Source organism: Carassius auratus, chromosome 1, assembly GCF_003368295.1.
Source record: "Carassius auratus strain Wakin chromosome 1, ASM336829v1, whole genome shotgun sequence".
NCBI lineage: Eukaryota > Metazoa > Chordata > Actinopteri > Cypriniformes > Cyprinidae > Carassius > Carassius auratus.
The window spans coordinates 28,781,279-28,796,875 of NC_039243.1; the positions used below are offsets into that span (position 1 = coordinate 28,781,279).

The following is a 15,597-nucleotide window of genomic DNA, read 5'->3' on the forward strand; positions in this document are numbered from 1 at the left end:
TTGAGTCACACCCACAGGCTGCATCCAAAAACGTAAGCAGCTGACTTGCTGCCGTATGAGGCAATGACTTTGTAGGCAGCGTTTGTGCACAAATGCACCTCGTGAAACTGATTTTGGACTTCTGAATGAGCGCAACAATCTACAAGAAAATAAAAAGAGTTTTTGTGATAACTAAATATTTAATATGATATTGATTTCTCGCTAGAACTAACATCAAAGTGCAAAACAGTTAGTCAGAATTATACAGTACACATCAAATGCAACTTTTAGACGCCATGTTTTTTTTCTTTTTCTTTTTTTTTAGCACAACCATTCTGAGATGATTTGACCTTTGTGACATGGTGCTTTATCCTGCTGGAAGTAGCCATCAGAAGATGGGTGCACTGTAGTCATAAAGGTCAGCGATGATACTCAGGTAGGCTGTGGTGTTTAAACTGTGCTCAATTGGTACTAAGGGGCCCAAAGTGTGCCAAGAAAATATCCCCCAAACCATTACACTGGCTCAGGCATTACACCAGAAGCCTGAACAGTTAAGACAAGGCATGATGGATCCATGCGTTCATGTTCTTTATGCCAAATTCTGACCCTACCATCTGAATGCTGCAGCAGAAATCGAGACTTTTCCTGTTCTTAGCTGACAGTAGCTGCACCTGGTGTGGTCTTCTGCTGCTGTAGTCCCCCCATCTGCTTCAGGGTTCAACGTGTTGTGCATTAAGAGATGGTATTCTGCATACCTTGATTGTAACAAGTGGTTATTTGAGTTACTTTTGCCTTTCTAACATCTCTATCCAATCTGCCCATTCTCCTCTGACATCAACAAGGCAACTGCCGCAAACTGGATATTTTCTCTTTTTCGGACCATTCTCTGTAAACCCTAGAGATGGTTGTGCGAGAAAATACCAGTAGATCAGCAGTTTTTGAAATACTCAGACCAGCACATCTGGCACCAACAACCATTCCATGTTCAGAGTCTCTTAAATCCCCTTTCTTCCCCATTCTGACGCTTGGTTTGAACTTCTCCAAGTCGTCTTCACCACATCTGGATTCCTAAATGCATTGAGTTGCTGCCATGTGATTGGCTGATTAGCAGTTTTTGTTTCTAAGCAATTAAACAGGTGTAGAGTGTGGCAGGTTAGTGTATGCTGCCTTCAAAACTCGTTTAGAAGAAGGTACCTCCGGAGACAGGAGGTGAAGCAGAATTTGGATTCGAACGTGCCTTGATGCCTTCCTGTCTTGGAATCCTGCCTCCAAACATGATGTCAGCTCTGCCTGCTAAACCAAGCCATTGCGAATAACCTGTATACAAATAAAATAAAAACACTTGATCCAAATTGCTGACAGCACAGCTGCCACAACACCAGGAAGCTTCTCTACTTCATAAAACCCAGTAGGGAGGAGGACGGGCGTCTCGTTAACACCCTGGGATCTCCCTTGTGAAGCCCACTCATTACAGCAGCTCGCATGACAGAGTGAAAGAGGCACATCATTTTGTTCAATATTTCCAACACCTCATATTTTCTCCATTCCTTGGGCGAGGGACTAGAGCCAGAAGGTTTCGAGATACCTTGTGGTATACGTTAGTGGTCGTTTTAAACGCTCCGCATATAAAACTGTTGTTGTTCTCAGCTACCAGTGAAACCTTTTAATAGTTGTGGGGTTCCCTGGATGCTTCCTGCTCCCCCACAGATGGGCTCAGGGTTTGTCCCATGATGCTGTGGGGTTTCTATCGGACACACACGTGCACAGCTGCATTTCAACACAGATGAGGCCGAGTGGAAAATATGTGCACTGCATGGCATGTTGGATGAGATTGTAGAAACCCCTTGTAAAAACGAACCCAGTGCGTTGAGTGAGAAAATAAGTAAAGGGCAAATAATCTTTCATTCGTGACAAAATAAATAAATCACGCGGGCCATCATATTTCTGTCTCAAAGCAAGAAATCATTCCCATGTGTTGTTTTGTGGTCTTCTTCTATCACCAAAAGATGGCAGCAGTGCAAAATGTCTAATTACTGCTTATTAATTAGAGCTAGATATAACCACATTTGTATGGGTGGGTGGTTAGCTAGTAAATAGGTTAAATAAATAAATACGTTTGATTGTTTGTCTTTTAAAGAATACAAATTTGCCTCCCTCCGTTAAATGTCACATTCAAACAGTTCAGCCATGAAGTAAGCAATCCACAGAGAGCATCGAGCTGTGTACGTTTATTCTCCACTGATCAGCTGCTGTGCGCGCCGCGGTCGGTGCACCTGATCCCGCGCGTCTCACGGGCGCATCCCTTGGCCAACAGCAGCGCGCGTCTCTGCACAGGCCCCGCCCACACGCGCTCATTGAACTTTCATTATTTGCATCAAGCGCCTTCGCATCCACTTTTACTTTCACGCTCTTCGGGAGACGCTTCAACGCAGCACTTTGTGTTCGTCATGATGCGCGACGGTTTGTGTATTGGGATTATACTGTTATTAAACAGCGGGTTTGTGCTCATGAGGAGGCAGGACTCGTCTTCAGCTCTCGCCAGTATTTTCCGTACGAGGTGCGCCGCCAGGTGCCTGAGCCTTCACAGCACGCGCATCGCTCTCTCTCCAAGACATTTCCAGGTAAGGAAGAAAAAAAAAAAAGTTGAAAAAATAAGCGAATTGAGTGTTATACTCAGATGTACCGAGTAAGAGAAACAGTTATACACTAATAAGTGCCTTACACCGCCATTTATTCAAAATGCTTTATCATTACTAATAATTAACCCTCACCCCAACAGATACAGATAAATATTATATTATAATAATTAATAATAATATTAATTCATGTTATTAATGTGAAAATAATAATCGATAACTGATATGGTGATATATTGGTGATATTATTGTTTTCTTCTGCAGCTTTACTAAATGTATTAAAAGCATGTTATTATTATTATTATTATTATTATTATTATTATGCAAGGCTGATTTTGCATATAAAATTCATTGTCTCAAAATGATCAGGAAGATTGAATGGTTGTAAAAGTACAGAAATTATACATCTATCTATCTATCTATCTATCTATCTATCTATCTATCTATCTATCTATCTATCTATCTATCTATCTACAAACAAAAACACACACACACACACACACACACACACACACACACAGGGGAATTCATATGTAAGAAAACATATTGGTTGATCTAATAATAATAATAATAATAATAATAATAAATAAAATTTCATATTTACACTCCAAACATACCATTTAGTGGCATGTTATCTAATCTCTAAGATAAAAGAAGTGTGTGTGTGTAAGTGCACCATCATTCTCCAACTATGTTAAATGTGAGTTATCTGTAGAGTTCTACCTTAACCAGTGAACACAAGCAAACTAACTCACCAGCTCATCCACAAACAGATGCGCAGGATTGGAAAACTGGAGGCACAACTGCACAGATCTCTGCCAGCCCCAGTCTCAACACTGCGGTTGGGGTTTTCATTAGAAGTTTAAAGTTACTTGCTTCTCTGTTTATGTTGGTTATGACAGACCGTGGGAGGGTTTGGGTGGGAGTGCAGAAGAGGAGTGCGTTTTAGAGGCTTCTTGTGTGTGTGTGTGTGTGTGTGTGTGCATGCCTTATATGTCTGTGTGTGTTTGTATCTGCACATAGGCATGTGGAGGGGGATCTTTGTGCGTGTTTCTGCACTTTTTGTCTGCTGTCAACAAACTCCCTTGTTACTGTGATTATATTCATCCCCATGTCGTTCCTGATCTTTATCATGAGCGCTGACGTCCGACCCAGAAATAGACTAGCTAGACAAACACATTAATTTATAATTATTTTGCAAACCTTTAATATAATTAATGGAGAAATTATGTAACCTTCCAAGCCATTTAGTTTAATGTTTATTATCTAAAAGCTAAGTGAGTGTCAAATATTATTCATGAAACAACAATAAAGTAAATAGTACTGTTGATAATGGCTGTATTAATCCACAATAATAACTCCAAGGTGTATCCCACATACTAAACCTTTAAACATGGACTAAACCAGTGTCTGTAATTAGACCTTTAAAAGGCACCCAAAAGACCTAAATAAAACTCCTAACCATCCATTTGAATGAAATCATCTCCTGTCCTCTGTCTGCTCATCACAGTGACAGTCTTGTTGTTATCTAGGCCAGACATCAGCACAGAGGGAAGCGATGCACATCAGTCTCTCTTATCAAATGCTTTATTCTATAGCAAGCTGTCCATCTGGAGATGCTATCAAATTAGACAGTGGTCTAGAAGTCCCTCGTTGTCTTCACTGATTCCACAATGCGTTCAAAGCATTCCAGAGCTCTCGGGCTCAAACAGCAGCTAGTGTTCCTGAACAGCTGCTTTCATTCGGCTGTCCAAGCAGCGACTAAACCAGAATGAATGCTTTTCATATCTGCTGATCAGTGTCTTCATGTCCACATCCCTAAAGCCCACTTACGCTGTCTCCCGGGAGGGAAGCCATTTTGGCGATTATGCCCCTTGCTCTATATCAAATGGAGACGGGGGTCATGGGTTAATTTGAACGGGTTGAGCTGAATGTCAAGTTATGCTGTAACATCGAGCTATGAGGAGTTATCACTGATGATTAATGATTATGGGAAATTAGAGAGTATTTGATGTGGTTTGGAGAACGTCTGATCTGTCAGGGTTATGCAGACAATTACCTGGAAATACACAAATCTTCCATCTGTCTAAGCATCCTTTTTGACTGCCATCTTTTTCTCATTTTTATATATATATTTTTTTATCTTGTTAACTCAATCTTGAAACAAATAGTAAGTCTTAGAAGTATAGCTTTAGTTCTTTATAATATAGAAGTGTAGCACAGAATAAAAAAAAAAAAATCAATGGCATGACATTCACTTTTTTTCTGTTCCATTAATTTATTCAAAAATACAATAAAAATGCAATTTGTGCTTACAGTGACTTGGATATGCATTTAAGGATGTTCATGTCTTTAATTTGTATTCAAATATTTTTTAATTCATTTATTTCTTTTAGGGGAGCATTAAGTTGAAAATGTCAGGGTGATACAAAAAATTCTCATTAAGGACATTTTTTAAGAAGAAAACCTTATTGGCTGCCAAATCAGAATCATATGGAGTGACCAACAAAGTCTTGTGGGCCAACCAACATGACAAAAATTAAGAGAAACAAATATTAATTAGAGAGGAGGACCCTCATAAGGTAAATATGTCACTGAAAATATCAGATAATTAGATTTTTTTATAATGGTTAGTTCTGGTTGCCATATGGTGTTACTTCTTAAAATTGTAAGGATATTTATGAATTGATAATTCCACTAATATATACAGTGGGTACGGAAAGTATTCAGACACCCTTAAATTTTTCACTCTTTTTTATATTGCAGCCATTTGCTAAAATCATTTAAGTTCTTTTTCTTTTTTTTCCTCATTAATTTAGACACAGCACCCTATATTGACAGAACAACACAGAATTGTTGACATTTTTGCCAATTTATTAAAAAAGAAAAACTGAAATATCACATGGTCCTAAATATTCAGACCCTTTGCTGTGACACTCATATATTTAACTCAGGTGCGGTAAATTTCTTCTGATCATCCGTTCTACACCTTAATTTGAGTCCAGCTGTGTTTGATTATACTGATTGGACTTGATTAGGAAAGCCACACACACACTCATCCCTAAATAAGACCTTACAGCTCACAGTGCATGTCAGAGCAAATGAGAATCTTGAGGTCAAAGGAACTTCCTGAAGAGCTCAGAGACAGAATTGTGGCAAGGCAAAGATCTGGTCAAGGTTACAAAAAATGTTCTGCTGCACTTAAAGTTCCTAAGAGCACAGTGGCCTCCATAATCCTTAAATGGAAGATGTTTGGGACAACCAGCCAAACTGAGCTATTGGGGGAGAAGAGTCTTGTTGAGAGAGGTAAAGAAGAACCCAAAGATCACTGTGGCTAAGTTCCAGAGATGCAGTCGGGAGATATGAAAAAGTTGTAGAAAGTCAACCATCACTGCAGCCCTCCACCAGTCGGGGCTTTATGGCAGAGTGGCCCGACGGAAGCCTGTCCTCAGTGCAAGACACACGAAAGCCCCCATGGAGTTTGCTTAAAAAAACACCTGAAGGATTCTCTGGTCTGATGAGAGCAAGATAGAACTTTTAGGCCTTAATTCCTAGCAGTATGTGTGGAGAAAACCAGGCACTGCTCATCACCTGTCCAATACAGTCCCAACAGGGAAGCATGGTGGTGGCAGCATCATGTGTGGGGGTGTTTTTCAGCTGCAGGGACAAGGATGACTGGTTGCAATCGAGGGAAAGACGAATGTGGCCAAGTACAGGGATATCCTGGACGAAAACCTTCTCCAGAGTGCTCAGGACCTCAGCCTGGGCCAAAGGTTCACCTTCCAACAAGACAATGACCCTAAGCACACAGCTAAAATAATGAAGGAGTGGCTTCACAACAACTCTGTGACTGTTCTTGAATGGCCCATACAGAGCCCTGACTTAAACACAATTGAGCATCTCTGGAGAGACCTGAAAATGGCTTTCCACCAACGTCTACAATACAACCTGACAGAACTGGAGAGGATCTGCAAGGAGGAATGGCATCCCCAAATCCAGGTGTGAAAAACTTGTTGCATCTTTCCCAAAAAGATTAATGGGTGTATAAGAGCGAAAGGGTGCTTCTACTAAATACTAAACAAAGGGTCTGAATATTTAGGACCATGTGATATTTCAGTTTTTCTTTTTTAATGTTCAAAAGTGTCAACAATTCTGTGTTTTTGCCAATATAGGGTGCTGTGTGTACATTAATGAAGAAGAAAAATGAACTTAAATGATTTTAGCAAATGGCTGCAATATAACCGAGTGAAAAATGTAAGGGGGTCTGAATACTTTCCATACTCACTGTATTGTTAAATTTGTATATGATGGTTACACCATGTGATATTGAATATAAACTTTTCTTGAAAATGTAAAAAATTAATGCAAATCTCTAAGAGACCAATTTTTACAATCCTGTATGCTCTTATACGTCATTGACCCAGTAAGAGTTATTTTAAAATGTGCATGAGAACAAGCCATGCTTATGCTGCCGACTTAGTCCATTGATCCCATCGCAGACCAAAATTGATTTGTGTAGCTCTAATCCCCATAGTGGTTAAGTCGCAAGATCTGGCAGTGATAATATTGTGGTTACTTAAGAGTACCCACCATGTGCAGTAAAATATACAGTGCATTATAAAGGTCCTTTCTTGTTATTCAATAGCCATTATTTTGAACCCAACGAGACTGGCTAGGGATGTTCTCCTGTGCACTGCCAATCAAAAATGCTGGATATAAGCCAGTGTTATTCAGATAAGCAAAACACTTTGACTAGGGCTGGGATAAACGATTATTTTTTAAACGATTAATCTAACGATTAATTTTTCAGACCGATTCGATTTCGATTATCTCCCCATTAATTGACTACTAACAATTTATACATGTTGATTTACATATCTGAATGAAAAATACATTAATTCCTTAACATTGCAATATATGTTTATTGCTCTTAAAATTACAATATAAAAGAATGACTAAGATTGCATTACTTTGCACTTGATAGATAGAGATAGCATTCAATAAAACCTTGAAGCCTTGAAAACACATAGCTTACTGAAACAAGCTTACTGAACACATAGGGCCTAGCTTACTGAAAAAAAGTTCTTATTTCAGATTAAAATAACAACTTGATGTCTAGCATTCGATAAAAAGGTCACCCAAAATACTTGTTAAAAGCAATTGAAAGAATACAGTAACCAATGTAAACTTGAGGGCTTTAAGCTAATACAGTGGGAGCCAGCAGCCCTTTTTCTCCACGTGAAACTTTGGCGTTCCGCCCTTTTTCTATCGCATCTAATGATTTTGGTTAATATGCACGAGAGAGAGAGCGCTTATGTAGTTTGAAGACTGTGAGTGCGCAGGCGCGCGTGAAACTTTGGTGTTTCGCCCTTTTTATGTCGTGTTTAATGATTTTGATTAATATGCACAATGGAGAGAGAGAGCAAGAAGCGCTCGTGTTGTTTGAAGACCGGGGACCGCAGCCGGGGCTCGCTCTCGTATGCGCCCTGTCAGGCACAGCGATCAAATAAGGCTTTGACAGCCGCCAAAAAAAAAAAAAAAAAAGATCAATGCAGAAAAACCCCTGGATTGGTTATATAACATTGGACAAAATGTTGATCCGGCCATCGCGTATATTCAGCGCACATAAGATAAACGTTTTGCAAACGTTTTTTAGATAAATAAAAACAGGTCAACGAATCGATGCGCATATTTTGCGTCGACGTATTTTTTGCGTCGACGTCATCGATGACCTCGACGCGTTGTCCCAGCGCTAACTTTGACCCTACCTGACACGATATGGAACATTCCGAGATCTGCTATGCAAACAAATTTGTGTTTCCGGTTGCTGATGAGTGATTTCTTCTGTTTCTGTGTTGGGGTGCCCCGGCCAGTCTTGTTAATAAGGGAGGGGATTTGTTATGGTTTATGAGCAATTTTACATTGCTGTAGTTAGGGCGGTGTTTTTAAATAAGAGTAATGTGTTCATAATAGTAAATTTCCTTCTTAATGCCTCTCTGCTCAGCAGGGGCACATTAAAATAACTCGATTCAAATGAGGCTTTCTGATGTGATTGGTGATTACAGCATTCTGACACGCAATTCCATCTGTCTCTTCTGTCCGCAGAGTAATGGATCCCTTGGATGGTGTCAAAGCCATAAACAGTGTGCAAAGGTAATTTCTGTCAAAATTACACAGCATTTCACAGCAGCTTGAGATAAAAGCCAACACAGATCTGTCACTGTAAAACATTGGTATGCCTGCACACTTTCTGTAATGACATCGTAAATCATGGTAAAAGCTACTGTATTTGTCAGCTATCGCCTTGGACTATTATATTTGTGCTAGCTGCTTGTCGTACAGAAATGAGATTTTGATTCACTAGCAAAGCTAGAGGTCACATCTGTAACGAGACTGATGCAAGTGAAGTTGAAAGGCTATGTGTTTTGATTCGCATTCTATTATGCAGCCGGTGTTATTTTTCTTTTTCACTTCAAGGCAAAATGCTAATTTCAGTGAAGAACTCAACCCACTTTTCTTAATGAGTACATTAACAATAATATGCCGGTAGCACGGGGGGAAATAGAGCTGACATGTTGCCAATGCAGATTTTCCTCACATTTCACTGTGGTATTATATAAAGCTCCCTTTGATGTATTGTTCAAGACGAGGGCTGCTTTCATTTCAATACTCTGTGCTTGCATTCCTTTATATTTCAACCAGCTATTGCAGTCTGCACAATGCCTGGCTGTTTTTAAAAAATTCAAAATTGTTTATGATTGTGCATGTTACGGTTAAGTGCCTAAGCAGACTTTTCGTGGCTTTAGGGTGCGGCTTTAAGGATTTGAGATTTTTAATGCATTGATGTATGTGTGCATATGGTTCGAAAGAGTGCAGCACATGTTTTCATATCACCCTCGGGGCAAGTTCACTGGAACAACCAGGGTTCTGACCTCTCTTCTACGATCCATGAAAACAATTGGCCAACTGGTTCATGGATTTTTACGGCATTCTCCAGAGAGTTTCCTCCATTGGATTCAAACAAGGACAATGCCTTTTAAACACTTTCTGCTCATTATACAGGATTCACATTCAGTTAGAAGCCCAAATGCTTTATGACAATGTGCCTTTGAAACCCTGTGTCTCTAATATTGCGGTTAGTTTTGTCATTTTGAGTAGAGATTTAGATTCAAGATTCTTTCAGTAGAATGTTAAATTGAATGTGTTATTGCTGAATAAAAGTATGATAATAATAATAATAATAATAATAATAATTATTAAAAAAAATATTACTGTAACATTTTGAATAGTAGTGCATCACTGTTTCCACAAAAATATGAAATGGCACAACTCTGTTCAACACTGATAATCAGAAATGTTTCTTGGAGCAAATCAGCATATTAGAATGATTTCTGAAGGATCACATGACACTGAAGACTGGAGTAATGATGCTGAAAATTCAGCTTTGCATCGCAGGAATAAATTACATTTTAAAATATATCCACATTAAAAAAAAAAAGTTATTTTAAATTGTAATAATATTTCACAATATTACTTTAATGCAGCATGGCGAGTGTAAAAAGCTACAATTAAATATGTGATTTGTATTATCTCCTATTTAAATATCCCCCCATGGGATTAATGGCTTTAATAAAACAGATTTTTTTTTTTTTATTAGTCTCTGTGCAGGATAAGACTGAGTTTAATGCGTAACATTGTGGTTTGCTCTGGAATTCCACACCTTATTCACTCTCATTGCCTTTTATGCCACATTCAGGTGAATAGGGGTCTTAAAGTGTTGAAATCTCACAACAAAGTATGCACGTCTGATTGAAGAGCTCTATTATATCACTGCATGCAGGCACAAAGCAAACGGCAGCTTTTGTTATCCTGACCTTGTTTACCACTTCATTCATAGAATTTGCATTCAGCATGTGTTATATACAAGCAATAATACTCCTAATAGAGTGTTTACAAACTAGACTTGTGCTTCAAAATCCTGTCTCAGACATTAAACTGTCTTAGATGTTACTGCTTAGTTAGTTACAAAATGGCCAGTTAACGCACTTCTTGTTTAGGCTTCTTGCCTTGAACTGAGACATAACCTAGTGGTCTCCTCTCTTGAGCTTTTGAATTATAATAACTATACTCAGACAGCACTTGGCCAGCTTTCCACTGAAGTACTCTTCAAAGTAATTAGCATACATAAAGCAATTCCTCAATTTCAAACGACAAATGTTAAAGTACACAGACGGCCCTCAAAACGAAGATCTGTTCTTAAAAGTTATTATATACCTCTGCAGCAAGTGGCCTTTAGGCAATTGATATTCAAATACCACTGAAATAATTAGTGTGTGCCTTGACAATTCTCTTACCCTCCAGTTTAATCGCTGGTTCAAGTATTAATGCTGCAGCATCAGTGCAAATGCAAAACTGAGAGTGCAAGCAATTTTCATGACATGGACGAAATTTCAATTACAGTTGCTCTACATAATTTGCTGAGACTGGCAAAGTGAGTGTCTCAGTGGTACTGCAGTTTAAACCAGGCCCTAAATCTCTTTTGTAACTTTTTTTTTTTTTTCCGAATGTTTGCCACAGACATGGGTGAAATTCTCACATTCACTCCTAGCATAAAAAATCCCAAAGGATGCATTGTCCAAACTCCCTAATGGAGATCACCATGTCACATTTGACCATTTTATTCAAAAGGGACAGGTCTTATGTAGCATTACGTAATGCTAAAAGTACAAAACATGTCTTGGTTTGTTCAAGGGCAATGCATCTTGGCTGAACTGGAACTCACCCAATGCTTCTCCTCAGTTCAATCTCCATGTCTGCAGCTCTTAAATAACCTTTATTGTGTACGGTACAAGGGAATGCTTGATTTGAGACTGAAATGAGGCGGAAAACTAACTGGCACTGGAGTAAAATAAAGACACTAGGAGCAAATGCTTTAATGGAGATTACAGGTGCCTCACGGACAAAAAGCAGGGTGGGTTTGGAACAAGCCAAAAGGTGACTTTAGAAAGGTGAAAGCGATTTAAACCCAGCATTGCAGGATTGAAATACTTTAAGTGATTTATAGCTTAGATCTATGCTGTGCTTTTTCCACCAACATGCAATGCATCATAAAGGGCCACTACACAAAGGGAATGAGCTATTGAGTGCTGTATTTGAGAGACTGATGAATGAGACTAGGGTTGTGAATGTGGCGTTCCTCAGAACAAGCTATTGTTTACAATGGTTTAGGTTTAAGGGTGAGGGTGAATGAGAATGTAGTTTATAAAGAGACCAATGCATCTACTTGTCATATGAGGTATGCATTATATCTATTCAGTAATAAAGTGTGTGGGTAGAAGGTAATTTTCCTGCATTGACATCAGTATTGCACAAAAAATGTGCTACACGCACAATATTGAGCAAGGAGACATAGATGTTTATCAGAGACTGCATTATACAGTATATCACATATGATGCTGCAAATTAAATCAATGTAATGTATATAAGATTCCACAGTTTTTATGGGCATTACTACTTATCAGATATAATCTGATAGAAGTATAAGTTTGAAAATCATATTTAAATGTATTAAATATTTTTAGCAATAGCCAAAAAAAACATTGTATGGGCCAAAATTATCGTTTTCTTTTATGCCAAAAAATCATTAGGATACAGAGTAAAGATTATGTTCCATGAATATATTTTGTAAATTTCTGACCATAAATATATCAAAACTTAATTTTTGATAAGTAATATGCATGGCTAAGAACTTGGATAATTTGGAATTTGGATAAGTCCATTTTTTATCAGTATTTAGATTTGTTTTGCACCCTCAGATTCCAGATTTTCAAATAGTTGTATCTCAGCCAAATATTGTCCTATCCTATCAAACCACACATCACATTTATGCTACCCTGTGTGTTAGATTACCAGTCTGTTGGATTAAAGAATTTATAAACTACCTTCTTCATCTTCGTGCATTTAATACAGCGTAGTTGTGACCGAAGACCAGACCCAAAAGGAAAGAATATATTGACATGCCATTATCTAATTAATTTTTTCGGTTTGTCAGTTTTTTTATTATTGGATCACTCTGCCACTGTCCACCTGCTCTGCCTTGTTCAGGAGAACCGCTCCCTCGAGGAACATGTTGAGGAATTCCTCAGTCTCACCAGTCAGACCACCTTCCCAGACGACTGCCTGTGCATGTTTCTGCATGCCGGACTGAACACCGGCACATGAGAGCAAGGAGGGCCCTCGAGGGTGCTTCGCTGCTTATGTGGAGTGGGTGCTGAACTCCTGCAAATCTGCTTTCACTGTCTGCCTTGCGAATGAAGACACAATCCCTACATCCAACCCACTGCCCAGCCAGTCACCAACACCACTGCATGATGGGTTTGCCTGATACCACCACAGATGGAAAGCCAGAGCCCACCATTACTTAAGACCCATCGTGAGAAGAAGTGTCTTAACCTGCCATCGCCCTGGAGCCTGAGCCGACTGATGCGTCTGACCAGGTGTGTGAGCCAGGAACGCCACACATGCTGGAGAGAGTATAAGTGGAGTTAGAGGGAAATGATGTGAGCTGTGCCCAATCTCCTGCCACTGGGAGTGAGCCTTTACTGGATTTGGACACTGTTTTATAGTTTGGGGAGTTAGAGACTTTGCTTCCCCTAAGCCTGCCTGATTCTGTTCATCTTTCTGACTCGTTGGTCCCACCGAGCCTCCCTCTCCCACCTCTCCTCTCTAGATTGCTTTAGGAGCCTTCCGGCAGTCCAGTCATATTTGTACCTATCAGTCCCTCTCTTTCACTTCCTCTCAGTGGTGGGGCTAAATCTCAGGACTGTCGGGAGTCTTTGTCTCCTGGACTTGAGGATCCAGCGGCTCTCTCCAGCCTCAGTTGGCCTCTCTTCACCTTGTCCCGCCATCCAGACTTTTGCTGCCATGAACCATTGGCCATTTGGCCTCACCGGGCTCCCTCCTTCAGTCACTTCCACCTGGGTTGGACTTTGCCATGCCTCCACTGCTGACTTGCACACCTACTCCACTCTCTCTCAGGTTCTTTTTCCTTCCTTGTTTGATCCAGTTCCTTCTCTGGCCTCCGGATCCCCACCCACATCTTGGGCAATCGTCACTATGGCTCCATCGCATGGCTGGATCCTCAGCATTGCTCCACCTCCTTGGTTTCCACCTTAGGCTCCACCTCTGTCATCATTGCCCCCAATCATCCCAATGGCAGTGTGTGTTCCTATCATGCCTTGGCTTCTCCCTCCAATGATGCTGCCATGGAGCGCAGTCCTGGCCTGGATCTCCACCTATCCGTTCATGTCTCATCCCTGGTCATCTCCTCCACCTGCACTTCCCTTGAATTTGTTTGTTATCATCCTCCCAGTTGTCCATCCTCCTCTGGAAACTTCTCCTGCTGCATCTCTCTGCTGGCGTACCTGCCCTTTGCCATGCCTTCGCCATCTCCTTATCCTCCTCGCCACCTCATACTTCTCTCTACGTGTGAGGTCATGCCTTCCGGGAGGGGGCAATCTGTCATAGTGTCATTCAGTTTGGACTTTGTTTTCCTCTTGCACCATTCCCCTTCATTGTGTTAATTGTGTCATTCTGTGTGTAATCAATTATCCATGTTTGGTCTGTGTATTTAAATTCCGGTCTTGCTTACATCTGTGTTAATGCTACCCTGTGTGTTGGATTATGAGTGTGTTGGATTAAAGACTTTGCCGATTTAATACAGTGTAGCTGTGACTGCCTTGAAAATAAAAAGGTCAGAATATTGTATATTTTAAAGAGCCTTACTGATTAGTTAGGGGTGGCGAATGTCAGTCATGGAGAGCCGCAGCACTGCAGAGTTTTGCTTCAGCCCTAATCAAACACATTTGAACAAGCTAATCTAGGTCTGAAGGGATACTAGAAAGCTACAGGCAGGTTAATTTTTATTTGGTTGTAGCTGAACTCTGCAGGGCTGTGGCTCTCCGGGACTGGTGTTCGCCACCCCTGGTCTATATTTTATCAAGTATAAAGCAGCTTTACATTAGAGACACTATAAATTAATAAATCAATACTTTTTATGGATTATTTCTTACTCCAATCATTTCATTTGTAATTTACTTGTGTATTACACTTCTTGCAAATGATAAACATGCAGTAAACACTACACCATAAATTACACTTTAAGTATATGCAATGCTTGAAATGTCATTGTTTTTTTTTTTAATGTGGCATAAGGTGGTGTGTTTGTTACAAATTGATATTTACATGCATGGGAAACAGAAGCAGGCAAAGCTGAATTCTCTCAGCTGCACAGATGACTCTGAGACTTCAGCGTTTCGTGTGTTTGAGCACACAAGCTCCAGGCAATCTCAGCAGGGCACTGGCTGCTCTGAGCTCCATAAAACTGCCTCCTCTGCTGCCTCTAACTGCCCCTGTGCCTCTCCCATTATTCATAGTTTCCAACAACTGCACCACCCGAGCCTTAGTCGTCTTTAAAAGGTGTGCATTTTTACTGCCCCACCAGATAAATGTGTTTCCCACTCTCATTCTCACTCAGAAACATCGCCCCCAGGGTAACATTGGTTCCCCTGACACAAACACACATATATTAACGATTTACACAGGCACACACACACCAACGGACACACACCTTATCGTTTCCTCCTGATACTAAATCCCTGGATTAACAAGCATTTTAATGTGAAATGCTCTAACTGACGTATGCAGAATCTTTCCTTCGGAAGGAAGTATACATTTTCCAAAGGTGGTGATAAGGGTCCATTCATGCAGTTTTGAAAATGTGACCATTGGAGTAAAGATGACTACAAGATCAGCATAATGTGTAATGTTCACATCTCTTACCTAGCATGCTTCTGCAGAGCAACGTTGAGCCCTGCACCATAGTGACCGCTGTTGTCTCATCGTGGCATGAAATTAGAAATGCGAATTCCCCAGAGGCAGCCACGCTCATTCATGCAGGAAGTGAAGTGTCAATTTTAAAGAG

At 40.1% G+C, this 15,597-nt stretch overlaps 1 protein-coding gene across 2 annotated transcripts in view; it reads left to right on the top strand.

Moving 5' to 3' along the window:
• Window positions 1–2,221: 2,221 nt before the first annotated feature.
• Window positions 2,222–15,597, top strand: part of LOC113106458 (anosmin-1-like) — a 30,644-nt gene continuing 17,268 nt past the window's right edge. Inside the window, exons 1-2 of one of the 2 annotated variants that reach the window (XM_026268398.1) lie at window positions 2,222–2,600; window positions 8,721–8,768. In XM_026268398.1, coding sequence (XP_026124183.1) covers window positions 2,427–2,600; window positions 8,721–8,768 — 222 coding nt within the window. In that variant the 5' untranslated portion in view covers window positions 2,222–2,426. The remainder of the gene's footprint in view (window positions 2,601–8,720; window positions 8,769–15,597) is intronic. The other variant, XM_026268407.1, reaches the window with a different exon arrangement.